The 15,756-nt window shown below is 45.1% G+C and overlaps 1 protein-coding gene across 1 annotated transcript in view; it reads right to left on the bottom strand.

The window, feature by feature from the left end:
* The window catches only part of LOC142737509 (uncharacterized), a 49,588-nt gene extending 37,727 nt beyond the window's left edge, over window positions 1–11,861 (bottom strand). The window contains exons 1-2 of the mRNA XM_075849705.1: window positions 11,754–11,861; window positions 8,828–9,041 (exon numbers count right to left, since the gene is read on the bottom strand). Of these exons, the coding sequence (XP_075705820.1) occupies window positions 8,828–8,992 (165 nt within the window). The 5' untranslated portion in view covers window positions 8,993–9,041; window positions 11,754–11,861. The remainder of the gene's footprint in view (window positions 1–8,827; window positions 9,042–11,753) is intronic.
* Window positions 11,862–15,756: the final 3,895 nt, after the last annotated feature.

Below are 15,756 nucleotides of genomic sequence, written 5' to 3'. Positions count from 1 at the left end.
AGTTCCGTCCCATATTCCTTATAGATTTCCCCCGGTAACCCATCTGGACCCGGAGCTTTCTCACTTGCCATATCTCTTATCGCCTGTTCCAACTCCTCTAGTGAAATAGGGGTCTCCAAACTTTCACGGTCCTCCCGGCCCAAGGTAGGCAAATTAATGTTTCCCAGGTACTCGTCCAATTGCTGTGTGTCGTAATGCACTTTGGATGTATATAGGTCAGTGTAAAACCGCTGGAATATTTGCAGGATTTGCCCCGTGTCTGTCTCCACCCTCCCCCCTCCCCCCTAAGGCCATGAATGAAATTATTGCCCCCATGCGGTTTTGCCATCCTAGCGAGTAATCTCCCCGCCATTTCCCCTTCTTCATAATATTGCTGTTTAAGGAATAGTCGTTTATTATCCGCCATTGTTAGTTGGTGATTTTTTAACAGCGTCTGTGCCTCCACCCAATGTCGAAGTGTCTCCTCGGATCCCTCTTCTACATGTCTCCCTTCTGTTTCTGTCACCCGCTCCTCTAAACTTTCTCCCAACTGCCTGGATTTAGTTTTAATTCGTTTAATATTTTGAATGAATACTCCTCTCAGCCATGCTTTCATGGCATCCCATAACACTCCCCGCGGCACTGACTCAGTATTAAAATTAAAATATTCTTTTATCAGGTTCCGTATTTCCTCGCCATCCATCAATCTTAACCAAAACGCATTCAGCTTCCAATTCCCGGGGTTCGTGGTATGCCTTACACCCACTTCCAGCGTCACCGCCATCGGAGAGTGGTCTGACAATGCCCTCTGTAGGTACTCTATTTGCGCTATGTACGGCACCGCTGAAGCTGAGCATGCTACCAAGTCTATTCGCGAAAGTGACTGAAATGTGGATGATGCACACGAGTACTGCCTCACCCCTGGATGTTTATCTCTCCAAATATCCCGCAGACCCAATTCCTCCATTAATCTTCCAAAGGCGGTCAGATCTCCTCTTTGCCCTCCTCCTCCTCTATGAAACCTGTCCAACCCTTCAGACATCACTGCATTAAAATCCCCCATCACAATTAGCGGTACCTCAGGCCACCTGGAGAGTTTCTCCGTAACTCGTTTCAGTACAGTGCTAGAATAAGGCGGAGGGATATACAGCACTACCAGAATACACTCCCAGTGATATATAGTACAATGCACTCCCACATACCTCCCCTCCTCATCAGAAAAGGACGAATGACAGACAAAGGGAAGACTCCTGTGTATCAGCAAACTCACCCCCCTGGAATAAGTCGTATGAAAGGAGTGAAACCCATGTGCGATCCACACTCTCTGCAATAAGGATACAGACTCTCTAGTCAGATGCGTTTCTTGCAGCCCCACTATCAGGGCATTTTGCTGTTTAACACAGTTAAAGATTGCCTGCCGTTTCCTAGCTTCCCGTATTCCCCGGACGTTCCAGGATAGACATTTAACCGATCCCATCAGGCGTCATATCTTTAAGAAATCTGTTACTCCTCCAGTCAAGATATTAGGCCGTGCGTTCCCTCCCTCCTCCCCTCCCCCCCAACAAAACCTCCCCTCCGAAAAGGGTCAGAGCGACATGTACTGTCTCTCCTATCCAGCAGAAACGCACCATAGTGCGAACTTTTAACATGCCCTACTGGCATCTCCCTTTGAACCGTTTAACTTTCTCACCACTTCCAGTGAGCGCTGGCTCCCACTGCTATTCGCATGTATTAAACAATCCCACACAATCAGCAGATTTTACAGATACATTAGGTACCCAATAACATTCCCTCAATAACATTGCCGTCAGGTGCGGCCATTCTTGTTAAAAGGATACCACCCTGCGGTGTTTCAGACAAGGGTGTTCACACACTTCGGAGAACTGCATAATAACATATAATATGCTACAGTCCCATAAACGCCAACATGGCTCCAGACTTCACCGCCCAGGCGGCTTTCACGCATCTTCTTCTCCCGCCGGTCTCCGCAACCGTGCCTCATTGCTATCCAGCCATCTTGCAGCCTCTCTGGGGTTCTCAAAGAATGAAGCAGTCCCAAAAGCAACCACCCGCAATTTGGCCGGATACATCATGGAATATGGTATGGACAAGTTCCTCAGACGTTTCTTTACATCCCAATATTGCAGCCGCTTCTTCTGTACCTCCGCGGAGAAATCCGGATAAAAGGATATTTTGGCGCCATTGATGGAGATATCCTGCCGTTCCCTTGCCTTCCTCAGGATCTTATCTCTGTCCTTGTAGTGCAACAGCTTCACTAAGACCGACCTCGGGGGCCTCCCCGGTGGTCCCGGTCTGGTAGGCACTCTGTGCGCTCTTTCAACAGCATATAAAAAGGAGACAATTCATCCCGGCCAAACTGCTCCAGCAGCCATTTTTCAAAAAACTCATCCGAGTTATTGCCCTCCGTTTTTTCCGGCACTCCGACCAAACGCACGTTGTTTCTGCGTAGCCGATTCTCTAAATCATCCGCCTTAGCCTGCAGGGCCACCACCGCCAAGGACTGAGACTGCACATCCCGCCTGAGCTCCGGCAGAACATCTTCCACTTCAGACACTCTCCCCTCAATAACTGTGGTTCTTTCTGCCACTTTCTGTAAGTCATTACGTAACAGCAGAATATCTTCCTTCAGGCTTCCCACCTGCCCGGTCAGCACAGATAAAATTGAGGAGTTCTGCTTTACCGCAGCGAATATATCCGCAAGGGAAGGCTCCTTCACCTGGTCTCTCCTGCTATGCGTTCTGCCGCCATCTTCCTCCACATGCCTGTCCCGCCGCTGACTCCCCAGCTCTTCCTCCTCCTCACTCACCGTGTCCTCTCCCAGCACGGAGTATCTGGAACCGGAGGCCATGTTGTCTGCCTTCCCACTGCCAGCCACCGGCGTCTTGCCTGCTGCAGATCCGCTCGCACGAGGGGTTCTTGCAAATCTCTCCAGCCTGTCTGCCGCCTCAGACCGCATGGGCCTGCTCCTGCATTCAGTCTCCTCGACGCCATCTTGCCTCCTCGGCCCCGGACTCGCCGGCGGCGTTTTTTGCTTCTTAGAACGGGTCATTGTAGCTGTATTAAGCGGTACCGACTCCTCCAGCCTCCCAGCCTCCAGCTCGGTGAATATTACCGGGTAATTCAGGGATAATCTGTACTTTCAGGATGAATACAGCAGGAGCTCCAGCCACACACGTCCTCTTACATCTGCTGCTAGGCCACGCCCCCTGGGCAACACAGACTTAGTGGGCCCCATTGCGGGGGAACGCACTGCGGCAGAAAACTTCAGTTTGTGCCCCCATAAAGAAGTTAGGCTCCCAGTTTGTACCCCCCATAAACTTAGTGCCCACTGTAGATAGCACCATGCAGACCCCCCCACTCCCTGTAGGTAGCACCATGCAGACCCCCCCCCACTCCCTGTAGGTTCCGCCACGCACCACCCCCCCCCCACTCCCTGTAGGTAGCGCCAAGCAGCCCCCCACCCACTCCATGTAGGTAGCGCCTTTGGGGCTCCCTCTAGGAGTGGAATCACTAATCGAGCATTGTTGATGCTCTGGCCGGGGATTCCACTTCATATGTGGATAGTGATGTCCAAAATCACTGTGCATATATGGATAGTAATGTAAGGGGCAATACCGGAGCCAAAGTCCATGGCAGAGCGCTACTAGAACTCTGCTCTGCTCCTGACGTCACGGTCCATATATGGACAGTCATCACTGTCCATATATGGACAGGGATGTCAGGGGCAACCCCAGAGCCAGATTCCCACTGGCAGAGTAGGGAGCAATACTATTGCATGTGGCGTCGCTACTGCTGTAGCAGCCATAGCGGCTGCTAGCTGGGCCACTGGGCATAGGAGGGCCCATGCCGGCAGTACAGGCCCCCTCATTTTGCGGGCCCCGTAGCAGCTGCTATGGGCGTTACAGCGGTAGTTACGCCGCCTCCTAGACAGGGGCTCCCTCTAGAAGCAGAATCCTGTCAGCAACACTCTGGCCGGGGATTCCGGCAGCCGAGTGGGCCCCACAAAGTGTAGTGGGCCCAGTCAGGTCAGCGGCACTGATCGATTCAGTGACAGCGGGTCCTGCGTGCCCTTAATAGGAAATCCATTGGCGCAACACAAGCGCTTTGCGGGGGTAGAGAGACAATGGGTTTAACCCTTTCAGGACCAGACTAATTTTTGTTATTATGATTTTGTTTTTTTCCTCCCCGCCTATAACTTTATTTTTTCGTTGACACAGCCACGAGGGTTTAATTTTTACTGGACAAATTGTACTTCCTAATGGCACTATTTAATATTATGTGTGTTATACTGGGAAGCTGGGGAAAAAAAATTCAGAATTGGGTGGAATTGGAAAAAACCGCAGTTCCGCTATTTTCTTATGGGTTTTGTTGTTACGGTGTTTACTGTACGGTGAAAACGACACGTAACCTTTATTCTGTGGGTCACTACGATCATGGGGATATCAAATTTATATAGTTTTTGTTATGTTTTAGTACCTTTAAAAAAAATTCTAAACCTTTGAAAGAAACAAAAATTATTTTGCATCGCCATATTGTAACCCCTGTAACTTTATAAAGCTGTGTAAGGCGTCTTTTTGTACGGGGAGAGATATAACTTTTATTGATACCATTTTGGAGAATGTCTAGCATTTCGATCACCTTTTATTAAATTTTTTTGGGGGGGTTGAAGTGGCAATAAAAGGGCGATCAGCCATTTTGATCTTTTTTCCCCACTACAACATTTTTATATTTTTATAGTTCGGCATTATCAGATGTGGGGATACCTAATGTGTTCATGTTTGCTTCTTTTTATATGTGATCTATGAAAAGGGAGGTGATGTGAAGGTTTTAAAAAAAAAAAAAAAAAAAAAATTAAACTATTTTAAACGTTTTATTGATTTTTAAAAGATTTGTACAACAAAGCAATGATAAGAATGTATGATCGACTGTAAATTTTACAATAAAAATGAATCATCAAAATGACTGGTTTCTTTCAGTCGATACATAAACGGTGAAACAATCTAACAAAACCCCACATCCCGCAATGCTCAAGGACATTAAAATAAGGCTATGTTCACACGGAGTATTTTGCAGGAGGAATATCTGCCTCAAAATTCCGTTTGGAAGTTTGAGGCAGATTTTCCTCTCCCTGAACGCCGATTTTCGCGGCGTTTTCGCCTGCGGCCATTGAGCGCCGCGGGCATAAAACACTGCGAAATACGCTTTCTCTGCCTCCCATTGAAGTCAATGGGAGGTCAGAGGCGGAAACGCCCGAAGATAGGGCATGTCGCTTCTTTTTCCCGCGAGGCAGTTTTACGGCTTGCGGGAAAAAGACGGCGACGCCTCCCATTGAAATCAATGGGAGGCATTTTCGGGCCGTTTTTGACGAGTTTTGCGACGCGGTTTCCGCGTCAAAAAACTTGTCAAAATACTCCGTGTAAGGCTGGGTTCACACATTTTTTTGCAGGAGGAAAATCTGCCTCAAAATTCTGTTTGGAATTTTGAGGCAGATTTTACTCTGCCTGCACGCCGATTTTGGTGGCGTTTCTCACCCGCAGTCATTGAGCGCCACGAGCATAAAACGCAGAGAAATGCGCTGTCTCTGCCTCCCATTGATGTCAATGGGAGGTCAGAGGCGTAAACGCCCAAAGATAGGGCATGTCCCTCCGCCTCCCATTGAAATCAATGGGAGGCATTTTCGGCGCGTTTTGCGGCGCGGTTTCCGCGTCAAAAAACTCTGAACTCCCCTAAAATTATCACGTTGTAATGACATTACAAGGACAGACTGATGTGAAACTTTTAAGTAGCGTATATTAGATTAGATTCACCTGATTAACAGTGCTGATTCAGATTCTAACAGCCTCTAAACTTTCAGATTACCCTACGTACTAGCAATGTCGCTACTCATGTACCACGATGTAGAATAAAAATGGGGCATCAACTCTGAAATTTCATGTGTTCAGAATTGTTTGCATATGAAAGACTTCTATTTCTGGAAGAACTTAGAAGCCTTTGCTTCAGCCATTCGTTCAATATCCAGTTTATCCATGTGAATAAACTTTTTCATTTGTGATATAAAATCAGCAGTTGATATGATCTGCGGCTTAAAGAGGCTCTGTCACCACATTATAAGTGCCCTATCTCCTACATAATGTGATCGGTGCTGTAACGCAGAGAACAGTGGTTTTCTATATACAAATTATGAACAATTTTAGATTTATGCTAATTAGTTTCTTAATAGACAACTGGGTGTGTTTTACCTTTTGACCAAGTGGGCGTTGTAAAGAGAAGTGTATGACGCTGACCAATCAGCGTCAAAAACTTCTCTCCGTTCATGTCCATTTGTACTCAGCACTGCGTGATCTCGCGAGATCAATTTTACATACACCCACGTTAACTTTACTGAAATGTCTTGAGTAAATAGACATTGCCGCCAGCCAGAACGCGATGTCTATTCACACTCCCGACACTTCGGTAATGTTTGTGTGGGACTTCATCACAGCACAGTGTGATCTTGCTGTGAATGACTGCATGCTGTGCTGTGTGTGTAAGTCCCACAAAAACTTTACTGAAGTGTCGGGAGTGTGAATAGACATTGCGTCCTGGCTGGAGGCAAGGTCTATTCACTCTCGACACTTCAGTAAAGTTAATGTGGGAGTATGTGACAGTACAGCCTGATCTCACGAGATCACGCTGTGCAGTGTACAAATGGACATGGAGAGAAGTGTTTGACGCTGATTGGTCAGCGTCATACACTTCTCTTTACAACGCCCACTTGGTCAAAAAGATAAAAACACACCCAGTTGTCTAATAAGAAACTAATCAGAATAAATCTAAAATTGCTCACAAATTGATAAAAAAATGAGTTTTTCAAAATAAAAACCACTGTTATCTACATTACAACACCGATCAGATTATGTAGGAAATACTTATAATGTGGTGACAGAGCCTCTTTAAAGGAACAGTGTCACCAACATTTTTTTTTTATATCAGTTTTATGTTAGGGTTTTATTAAAAACGTTTATATTTGTGTGTTTGTGTGTTACTTTTTTCTATTTTTACACTTTTTCTTCCCTATGGGGGCTGCCATTTTTTTTTCCATTTCTGTATGTGTCGATTAACGACACATACAGACATGGAATACGGCAGCTCCAGTCCCATAGGGACTGCGAACGGGGCCCGTTCCATCCACTATGGTGTACGCCGTGTGTGTGGGAACGGCGCATGTGCCGCTCCCACACAGTCCGACTAGAAAATCCGCGCCGTCCGGCGCCATTTTCCTGTGGACCGGAAGTCGCGGCCGGGCAGTAAGATTACTACTTCCTGTCCCGGCTTCCGGACTTGTGCACATGGAGCAGCGGCAGCAGACAGAGCGGACGGACCGGAGGGAGCGGCGGCGACTGGAGCAGGTAAGTGATTTCTATGTATGTTCGTGTTTCAGTGTGTTTTACTAGTGTATGTAAACCTTCTACACTGTGTGTTAGCTCAAAAAATGGCGACACACAGTGTAGGAGGTTAGACCGTTCAAACCCCTCGTTTCTCCCGGCACTAGCCAGGATAAAGGAGGGGGGGGGATTCTGAGAGCTCACTAGAGCGAGGGATTTTCTCCCAATTTTGCAGCATAAAGCAATGTGGTTGCTTTACCACATGCAATGCTGCAATTTTGGGAATTGCTCCATCTAGTGACCAGTGCTGGGAAATATTATAAATTGAATCCAATTTATAATATTTCCTGACTCGTGAAAAAAATAAAAAAAAATTAGAACAATGTTTAATCACCTACACACTAATTGTTTAACTAAAAAAAAAACAAACATGTTTTGCTGGCAACATATTCCCTTTAAGCCAATGGGCCAGAATGCAGTGTTTAGCTACCAACAATAATGCATGTAAGGCTTGCGGAGATTGTGAAGAATCCGGTACCACATAAAATAAAAAGGGTCTAAGGGGAGAGACAACCCCCACGTATCAGTAATAAGCATTATCTCCTCCCAGTATGGGGTTAATTTAAGGCATCTCCACAACCCATGTAGGAGGTCTATCTTGGGAGTGTTACATCTCATGTTTTAGCCCCCGTAGGGGGTTTGAACCTGCAATCATTAAATATCTTATGACATAGACTGCAATATCAAAGTATTGCAGTCTATGGCAAAATAAGTGCATTGCTGTTAAGACCTGCCACAGAGACCTGCTGCTTTGGAGCGTTCACAAGGCTCCCGGCTGCCATAGGAACACAACGGCTCCTGTGATCTCGCCGCACGGGAGTCGGTGACCGGCCCCAAAGTAAAAACTTTAGTTAACTTAGATGTGATTGATAACCGAAGTCGTCAGTCCCGCTGACCTGGCTGCTTTGGGTTTCAGCACAAGATAAAGCTTCTATGCATCCACGACACATCGAAGCTGTATCTCAAAAAGTAAAATTATTTTTTTTTTTAAATAAAAACCAATTCAAAAGTTGCATTAAACTCCAGAATACATTTTTATTTTTTTTTTAATAGAACAGTGTTCAAAGATTTACTCGTAGGGAAATTGAACACTTACGGTTGGGTTTCCGTACTGAAAAATATAAAAAATTTCTAGAAGCAAATAACATAATAACCAATCTGTTGATTTCCGCTGTGTACCGCTTTATTTTCCCTGCCTCATTGCAGAAAACACCTCCCCCCAAGGATAACAGCTGGTTGTAAAGGATTCTTAGCAGTGGGACCCGCTCACCCAATTAACAGCTTATTATCAGGGGACCTTTAAGACAAAAAGGAGCTATGCAAACCAGACATCTCCTTTACAGATTACTAGGGGTATGGTGTAGACAAAGATTGGATAACCTTTTGGAAATAAAGTGCATTACCATTCCAGCCCACAGAGGGGCTCTCGTTCTCCCCAATGTGGAGTCTATACGAAAGGCTCCGTCCATGAAGCCACATACTACAGACACCCCGGCACATGCGATTTGGAGGATTCCAAGTACCACCATACTCCGCTGATTGAATATAAAATAACGATATCGATCCATCACAAGGTTTGTCTGAAATGGGTGTTTTTTGATGACCAGGAGAGTCTATCTAAAAAAAAAAAAAATAATTATTAGAAATCCAATATCAAGAAAATAGGATTTAAATCAGAATAATTTTCACATAATAAAGTCACCAAGCAGGTTAAGAATATTATTATTATGAAAACATTTGTAGAAAAGATATACACAGCCGGTGTTCCACACTGGATAGAAATGTAAGGAAAGAAAGTTGATTCTGTTCACATTACGTTGGGAGTTTTTCCACAGGGTATACTTCAAATGTAGGCCCAAAATGTAAACGAAGTAGAGGGTGGGATGGATGCCCAAACAGTGGCAACCATTACCATAGACCACGGGTCAGCAACCTATGACACGTGTGCCACAGCTGGCACACGGGGCATGTTTGCCTGGAACGCTGAGTCATAAGCCCTGGGAGTGCTCTCCAGCCTAAAACCTAGCCCAAAGCCACCCCCTTCAAAACGATTTTCACCACTTTATTAGCGATTTTAGATTTATGCCAATGAGTTTCTCAATGGACAGCTGGGCGTGTTTTACTATTGACCAAGTGGGCGCTGTACAGAGTAGTGTATGACGCTGACCAATCAGCGTCATGCACTCCTCTCCATTCATTTACTCAGCGCATAGGGATCCTTTTAGATCACCATGTGCTGTCTTATACTAACACATTAACGATACTGAAGTGTTTAGACATTCCACGGGATCTCTGCACTTCGTTACGGTTTCTGTGGTAGTTACAGCAGAGCAAGCGTAATCCCGCAAGATTACGCTGTAAGTGACAGGTTACAGCGAGATTACGCTTGCTCTGCTGTAACTACCACAGAAAAAGTAACGAAGTGCAGAGATTGTGAATAGACATCCCGTGGAATGTCTAAACACTTCAGTATCGTTAATGTGTCCGTATAAGACAGCACATAGCGATCTAAAAAGGATCAGTATGTGCTGTCTTATACGAACACATTAACGATTTTCTGGCACAGGATTGTAGGGTGGCCATCCAGGCTCCTGTCGAGGGGGGGGGGGGGGGAAGAAGGGGTAGAGTCAGTGATAACTGTCCATTTACGTTTAATGGTGGCCGGAGACCGATGCCATACAGCGGGATCTGTCACTCATATGCACACATGTTAATAAACACTCTTGACCTCCGTAGGCTAATAGGGCCCTATGGACACATTTAGCATGTATGTCGGAAGCGTTCCCAACGTACACGTTAAACGGACATCACACAATGTGATGTAAACAGGGCCTTTAAAAATAAACGCAAGCAAATACTGAAAAGTTAAGCTAAACCTTCACCCTTCAAAACCTCTCTAATTGGGGGCCCAGCAACGTGAAAATCTCAAGGTTTCCTCCGGTATCCTTTCCTCAGAACGTAGGAGCAGAATAAATGACTTGTTTACACTAGTAGCTAGTCAGAATTGCAGCCTGTGCCCCTTTCCACGTAATGTGGTTACTCACTTTTTTTCTAGTAAAGGTTTTTAACTGTGTATTCTAGGAAGATAGTGTCATTTCTTAAATCTGGATTCCATTAATCCAGCACATAACTGCATGAGTTCATACGTAGCAGTCACAGTGCAGCCGAAAACCACAATGTCATACTGTTTTCTGCAAAACTGCATGGGCAATTAATCAAATTTGAAATCCACGCGGATTTGAGGTAAAAATCGGGTGTCAGAAAGTTTTTTCAGCCACATTGCTGCTATGTGTGAACTCACCCTAAAAACAATCAGTTTTCTCTTCTTAGTCTCCTGGTTTAAGAGAGTCCCCTGACTAAATACAAAATGGATAGTTCCATATTTTGTATCAGCATCTGATTTTGAGCGGTCAATTTTCTAGGACCATCTTGTCCAGTTGTTTATTAATCCCCTTAGGTCCATATAAAGTTCTTACATTTTTCTCATCTCAGCATTCCAGAAATACCAGAGGCCTTTGACATACTATTACATCAAGGTCCAATAAGTGGTTAAAGCATATATATTACAGGGGCAGGTCATTCTGCTCTTAGCCAAAACTGCAAAAAAATATATAGTGTCTAATAGGAGTGATCAAATATTACAACAGATTCAGTTAGGAGTCTGTTGATTTCATGATGGCTCTGTCCCCCACACTTCTCACAGTGATTGTTGCCGATGTGTATCTGCATATACAGCGACCCGCCAATTACTGCCAAGAGGGGGGGGGGGTGTGAGTCTTCCTCATAATTCCCCGTTTGAACAGATAGTTTTAGTACCATAGACGCATTAGGCCTTATTCACACGAACGTGTCAGTTTTGCGCGCGCGCGTGGCTTTACGCGCGAATGTCATCCGTATGTCATACGTTTTTTACGTCAGCAAAATAAACTGAAGGAGGTGGTTTTATTTTTCTCATAATTTCTTTAGCAACTGTAGCGTGAATCACGCACAGCACACGGATGTACGTTCTTGCGCTGTTCGTGATTTTCACACACCCATTGACATCAATGGGTGCGTGATGCGCAGAAAACGCACAAGTATAGGACATGCAGTGAGTTTCACGCAGCGGACACACGCGTGAAAAACACTGAATGTCTAAATGGCCCCATTGACTTGCATAGGTCCGTGTGACGTGCGTTACTTTCACGTGCGTAACATGGACGTGAAATACGCTCGTGTGAATTAGGCCTTGAAGGGGTTTGTCCAGGAAAAAAAAAAAAAAAAAAAAGACTAAAAAGTATCCCCCAGTCTTGATTTGCCTTCCCTAATACCCCCTATTAAACTTCTAACCAGTTTCTGTTTGATCTCCATAGTCACGGCTGCTCTGTTTGTTTACATCCCTTGCTGTGTGTTTACATCCCTTGCTGTCAGTTTCCGGTCTTGTGACCCACCATACCCATGATCCCCTGCTGCATCTGAGGAGACAGCTTACATCCCCCATTCCTCCAAAGCATCTCAGCTATTTGCATACTGCCACGCCCCTCTATGTTCACAGGTCCTTCCCTGCTCTAATTACAGATTACAGGCAGGCAGCTCCCTCCCTGCACACTGTCACACACACTAATAATCATTATCCTTTGTGCCTCCATCTATCACTGATCTAAGTACAGGCACTTATCTCCCTCCCCCGCCCCTTTCACAGCCTGATAAATGTAAGTCTGCCCACTCCACCTAAGAGTATGTGCACACGTAGTCAACAAAAACATCTGAAAATCCAGAGCTGTTTTCAAGGGAAAACAGACCCTGCTTTTCAGACGTTTTTTTACCAACTCGCATTTTTCGCGGCGTTTTCACGCCGTTTTCGCGGCGTTTTTTACGTCCGTTTTTGGAGCTGTTTTCATTGGAGTCTATGACAAAACAGCTCCAAAAACGTCCAAAGAAGTGTCCTGCACTTCTTTTGACGAGGCTGTATTTTTGCGCGTAGTCGTTTGACAGCTGTCAAACGACGACGCGTGAATAACAGGTCGTCTGCACAGTACGTCGGCAAACCCATTCAAATGAATGGGCAGATGTTTGCCGACGTATTGTAGCCCTATTTTCAGACGTAAAACGAGGCAAAATACGCCTCGTATACGTCTGAAATTTGGCCGTGTGAACATACCCTAAGTCAGACATCTTGGTACACACAATCCAGTCAGCACATTTACCTCACTAGCTGCTGGATCTGTTCCAAGAGATCCTGTATTAGGCCCTGTTCACACTGAGTTTTTTTGCTGGCAGAAAATTCTGTCTTGAATTTGGAGGCAGATTTTGACCTGCCTGCACGCAGTTTGCCACGTTTTTTGCCCGCGGCTATTGAGGGGAAAAAGCGACATGCCCCATCTTCGGGCGTTTACTCCTCTGACATCAATGGGAGGCAGAGAAAGCGTTTTTTGCAGCGTTTTTGCCCGTGGCGCTCAATGGCCGCGGGCAAAATACGCCACGAAAAACGTGGCAAACGGCGTGCAGGCAGATCAAAATCTACCTCAAAATTCAAGCAGAATTTTGAGGCAGAATTTTCTGCCTGCAAAAAACTGTCTGAACAGGGCAGTAAACACCAAACACTACTCCAAACAGCGGTAAAACTTTTCTTTTTTTACATAATTTACTATAAAAATGTATGTAAGACCCCAAGCACACAAACGTGCTTTTGTAGGCGCAATTCCCCCGAAAATCTACGGGAGAATTGCGGCCCCATTCATTCCTATGGGCCCTTGCACACGACCGTGGTTTCCAAGGTCCGTGCATGGCCCAGGAGCCCGGACCGCAGAAAGAACATGTCTTATTACGGCCGTGTTCTGCGGTCCAAGCTCATAGAAAATAATGGACAGTGAAGTGAGGGACTTCTCCTGGAGCGGAATCCCCGGTGATTCCGCTTCAGAAGTCCCTGACGTCACTGTGTCCATATATGGACAGTGAAGGCAGAGAGTTCTCCTGGAGCGGAATCCCCGGCCACATCGCTGGGGATTCCACTTCAGAAGTCCCTAACGTCACTGTGTGCATATATGGACACAGTGAAGTCAGGGACTTCTCCTAGAGCGAAATCCCCAATCCCCGGCCACAGCGTTGCCACAGCTGTGGCCGGGGATTAGGGATTCTGCTCCTACAGGGAGCAAAAAAACACCCTCCTCCTCCTCACATACGCTTCGCACGGTGTGGAGAAGGAGAGAGCGAGCGACGGAAGACACGGCAGTCACACTACACACAGACACCACATAGGTAAAATTTGCGAATGCGCAATCGAACATACATGACTGCTGAAGACGCAATCATATCATTTAACAGAGCATGCGTGGTGGAGTGTGTCAACCACGCATGCTCTAAGCAGATGGAGAAACACGTGGTACAGTTACGTCATTTGTGACGTAACCATACATTGTGAAAGCCGGAAACCGGAAGTTAGGTAGCGGAGCGAATGGACGGGTATGAACAGAAAGTGCAAATTTTACATTACCAAGCGGTCACGTGACGGAAGAGGGGATACAACGCTACATTCATCTAATCAAACGTAAGTACATTATAAAGTTATATGTTTTACATTACTTTTAGTTAAAACGAAACAATTTTTTGCTTCCGGAAAACCCCTTTAAGAGATGCAAACTCACACCTATGGCCAGTATATCCTTCAAGAGCATTTTGGCATATACAATGAATGTCTTACTAAACTGGTTATGTTTTACTGGAATTATTTATGCTATACTGTAAATTATGACAAGTTCTAAGCAACGTTTACAAGGAACCTTGCAAATAGGATTTATTAGGCATCAAGAAACAGTCGGAGGGGTTACGTGGCAACACCTGATAATAAACAGCAATAAAATTGACAGAATTGTGAATATACAGTAGTGGTGACTTCAATGGGGCAGAGCTTGAATACCAGACATATCACAAAGACAAGAATAGGGCCGTTTCTGGGGAAGGAAAATAGAAAAAAATAAAAATAAAAATAGACTTTTTTTTTTAATCTAAAATCATTTGAGGATAGATTCACACACAGCACTTTGCTGCGTTTTGTGTGTGTTTTCACAGCAGTTTTTTTTTTTTTTTTAAAGGTCCAAAACCATGTGGCCAGTCGTAACTTTAAAGTCTATAGTGAAATATTGAAAAGTCTACATACGCAGCATTGTGGTTTGTTGCGTTTTTGGATTCAGTAGAGTTTTTTTTTTAAATGCAGCAAGCATGCCATTTTTTTCTGGCATGTTCCCATAGGCTTCTCTATAGAACTTCAAAAAAGCATTTTCAACAAGCGTATGTAAGGGTGTGGGTGAAGGAGGTCTAAAGTAGTATTTCAATCTCAGACATTTATGGCGCATCCACATATTTTGAGCCGTTATACGTTCGCTAATAAAGCTTTACTTTGGGATTACATTTTTTACTGATCCGTAGTATAGTTGCCTATATGGAAACCTGCAAGAAGTACGCCAAAAGGGCATGAGGAGATGTTTGGCATAGGTCTGCCGCAGACACTGTACAGCATAGGTCCAGATACCTTTTTTAGTTCTAGGCGTATACTACCAACTCTGTAAAAATTAGGTGTAAACGAGGCCCTAAATAACAGTTGCACCGGCTATCATGGGATTCCTGGAACCTATAGAGGCAGTAGCACAGCTTCATATATTGTCGATCATTAAAGGGAAGGTGTCATGACATTTTTTTTTTATCATATTGCTTTTAGTATGATAAAATAAATAAATAAATTATTTGTGTTCGTGTGTTCTACTTTTTTCTTATTTTTACTTCTCTATGGGGGCTGCCATTTTTTTTTTTAATCTCTGTAAGTGTCGATTAACGACACATACAGAGATGGAATATGGCACATACATCCCCATAGAGAATGCGAACGGGAGCCGTCCCATTCACTGCAGCGTACGCCGTCTGTGTGGGAACGGCTCATGCGCGGCTCCCACACAGACCAAAATGTAGCTCGTTAGCAGAGCGAAATCCGGCGCCATTTTCATGTGGACCAGAAGCCACTGCCGGACAGTAAGATGACGACTTGCGGCTTCCGGCCATATGTTCAAGGAAACTAAGGCGCAAGGCATAGGAGCGGAGGCGGCAGGAGCAGGTAATTTATGTTCGTGTTATACGGTCTGCTTAGCACTGTATCTAATCCTCCTACACTGTGCATTCGCTCAGAAAATGGGGACACACCGTGTAGGAGGTTTGAAGATTCAACCCCCACCTTCTCCTGGCACTAGCCAGAATAAGGGAGGGGAGATTGTGTGAGGACACTAGAGCGAGTGTGTCTACCCCAAATTTGCAGCATAAAGCAATGAGGTTGCTTTACCACATTGACCATGCTGCAATTTTGGGA

The sequence above is a fragment of the Rhinoderma darwinii genome, chromosome 1, assembly GCF_050947455.1.
Source record: "Rhinoderma darwinii isolate aRhiDar2 chromosome 1, aRhiDar2.hap1, whole genome shotgun sequence".
Taxonomy (NCBI): domain Eukaryota; kingdom Metazoa; phylum Chordata; class Amphibia; order Anura; family Rhinodermatidae; genus Rhinoderma; species Rhinoderma darwinii.
Note: the sequence above shows the minus strand (reverse complement) of the source record. Positions and strands in the feature narration are given on the sequence as shown.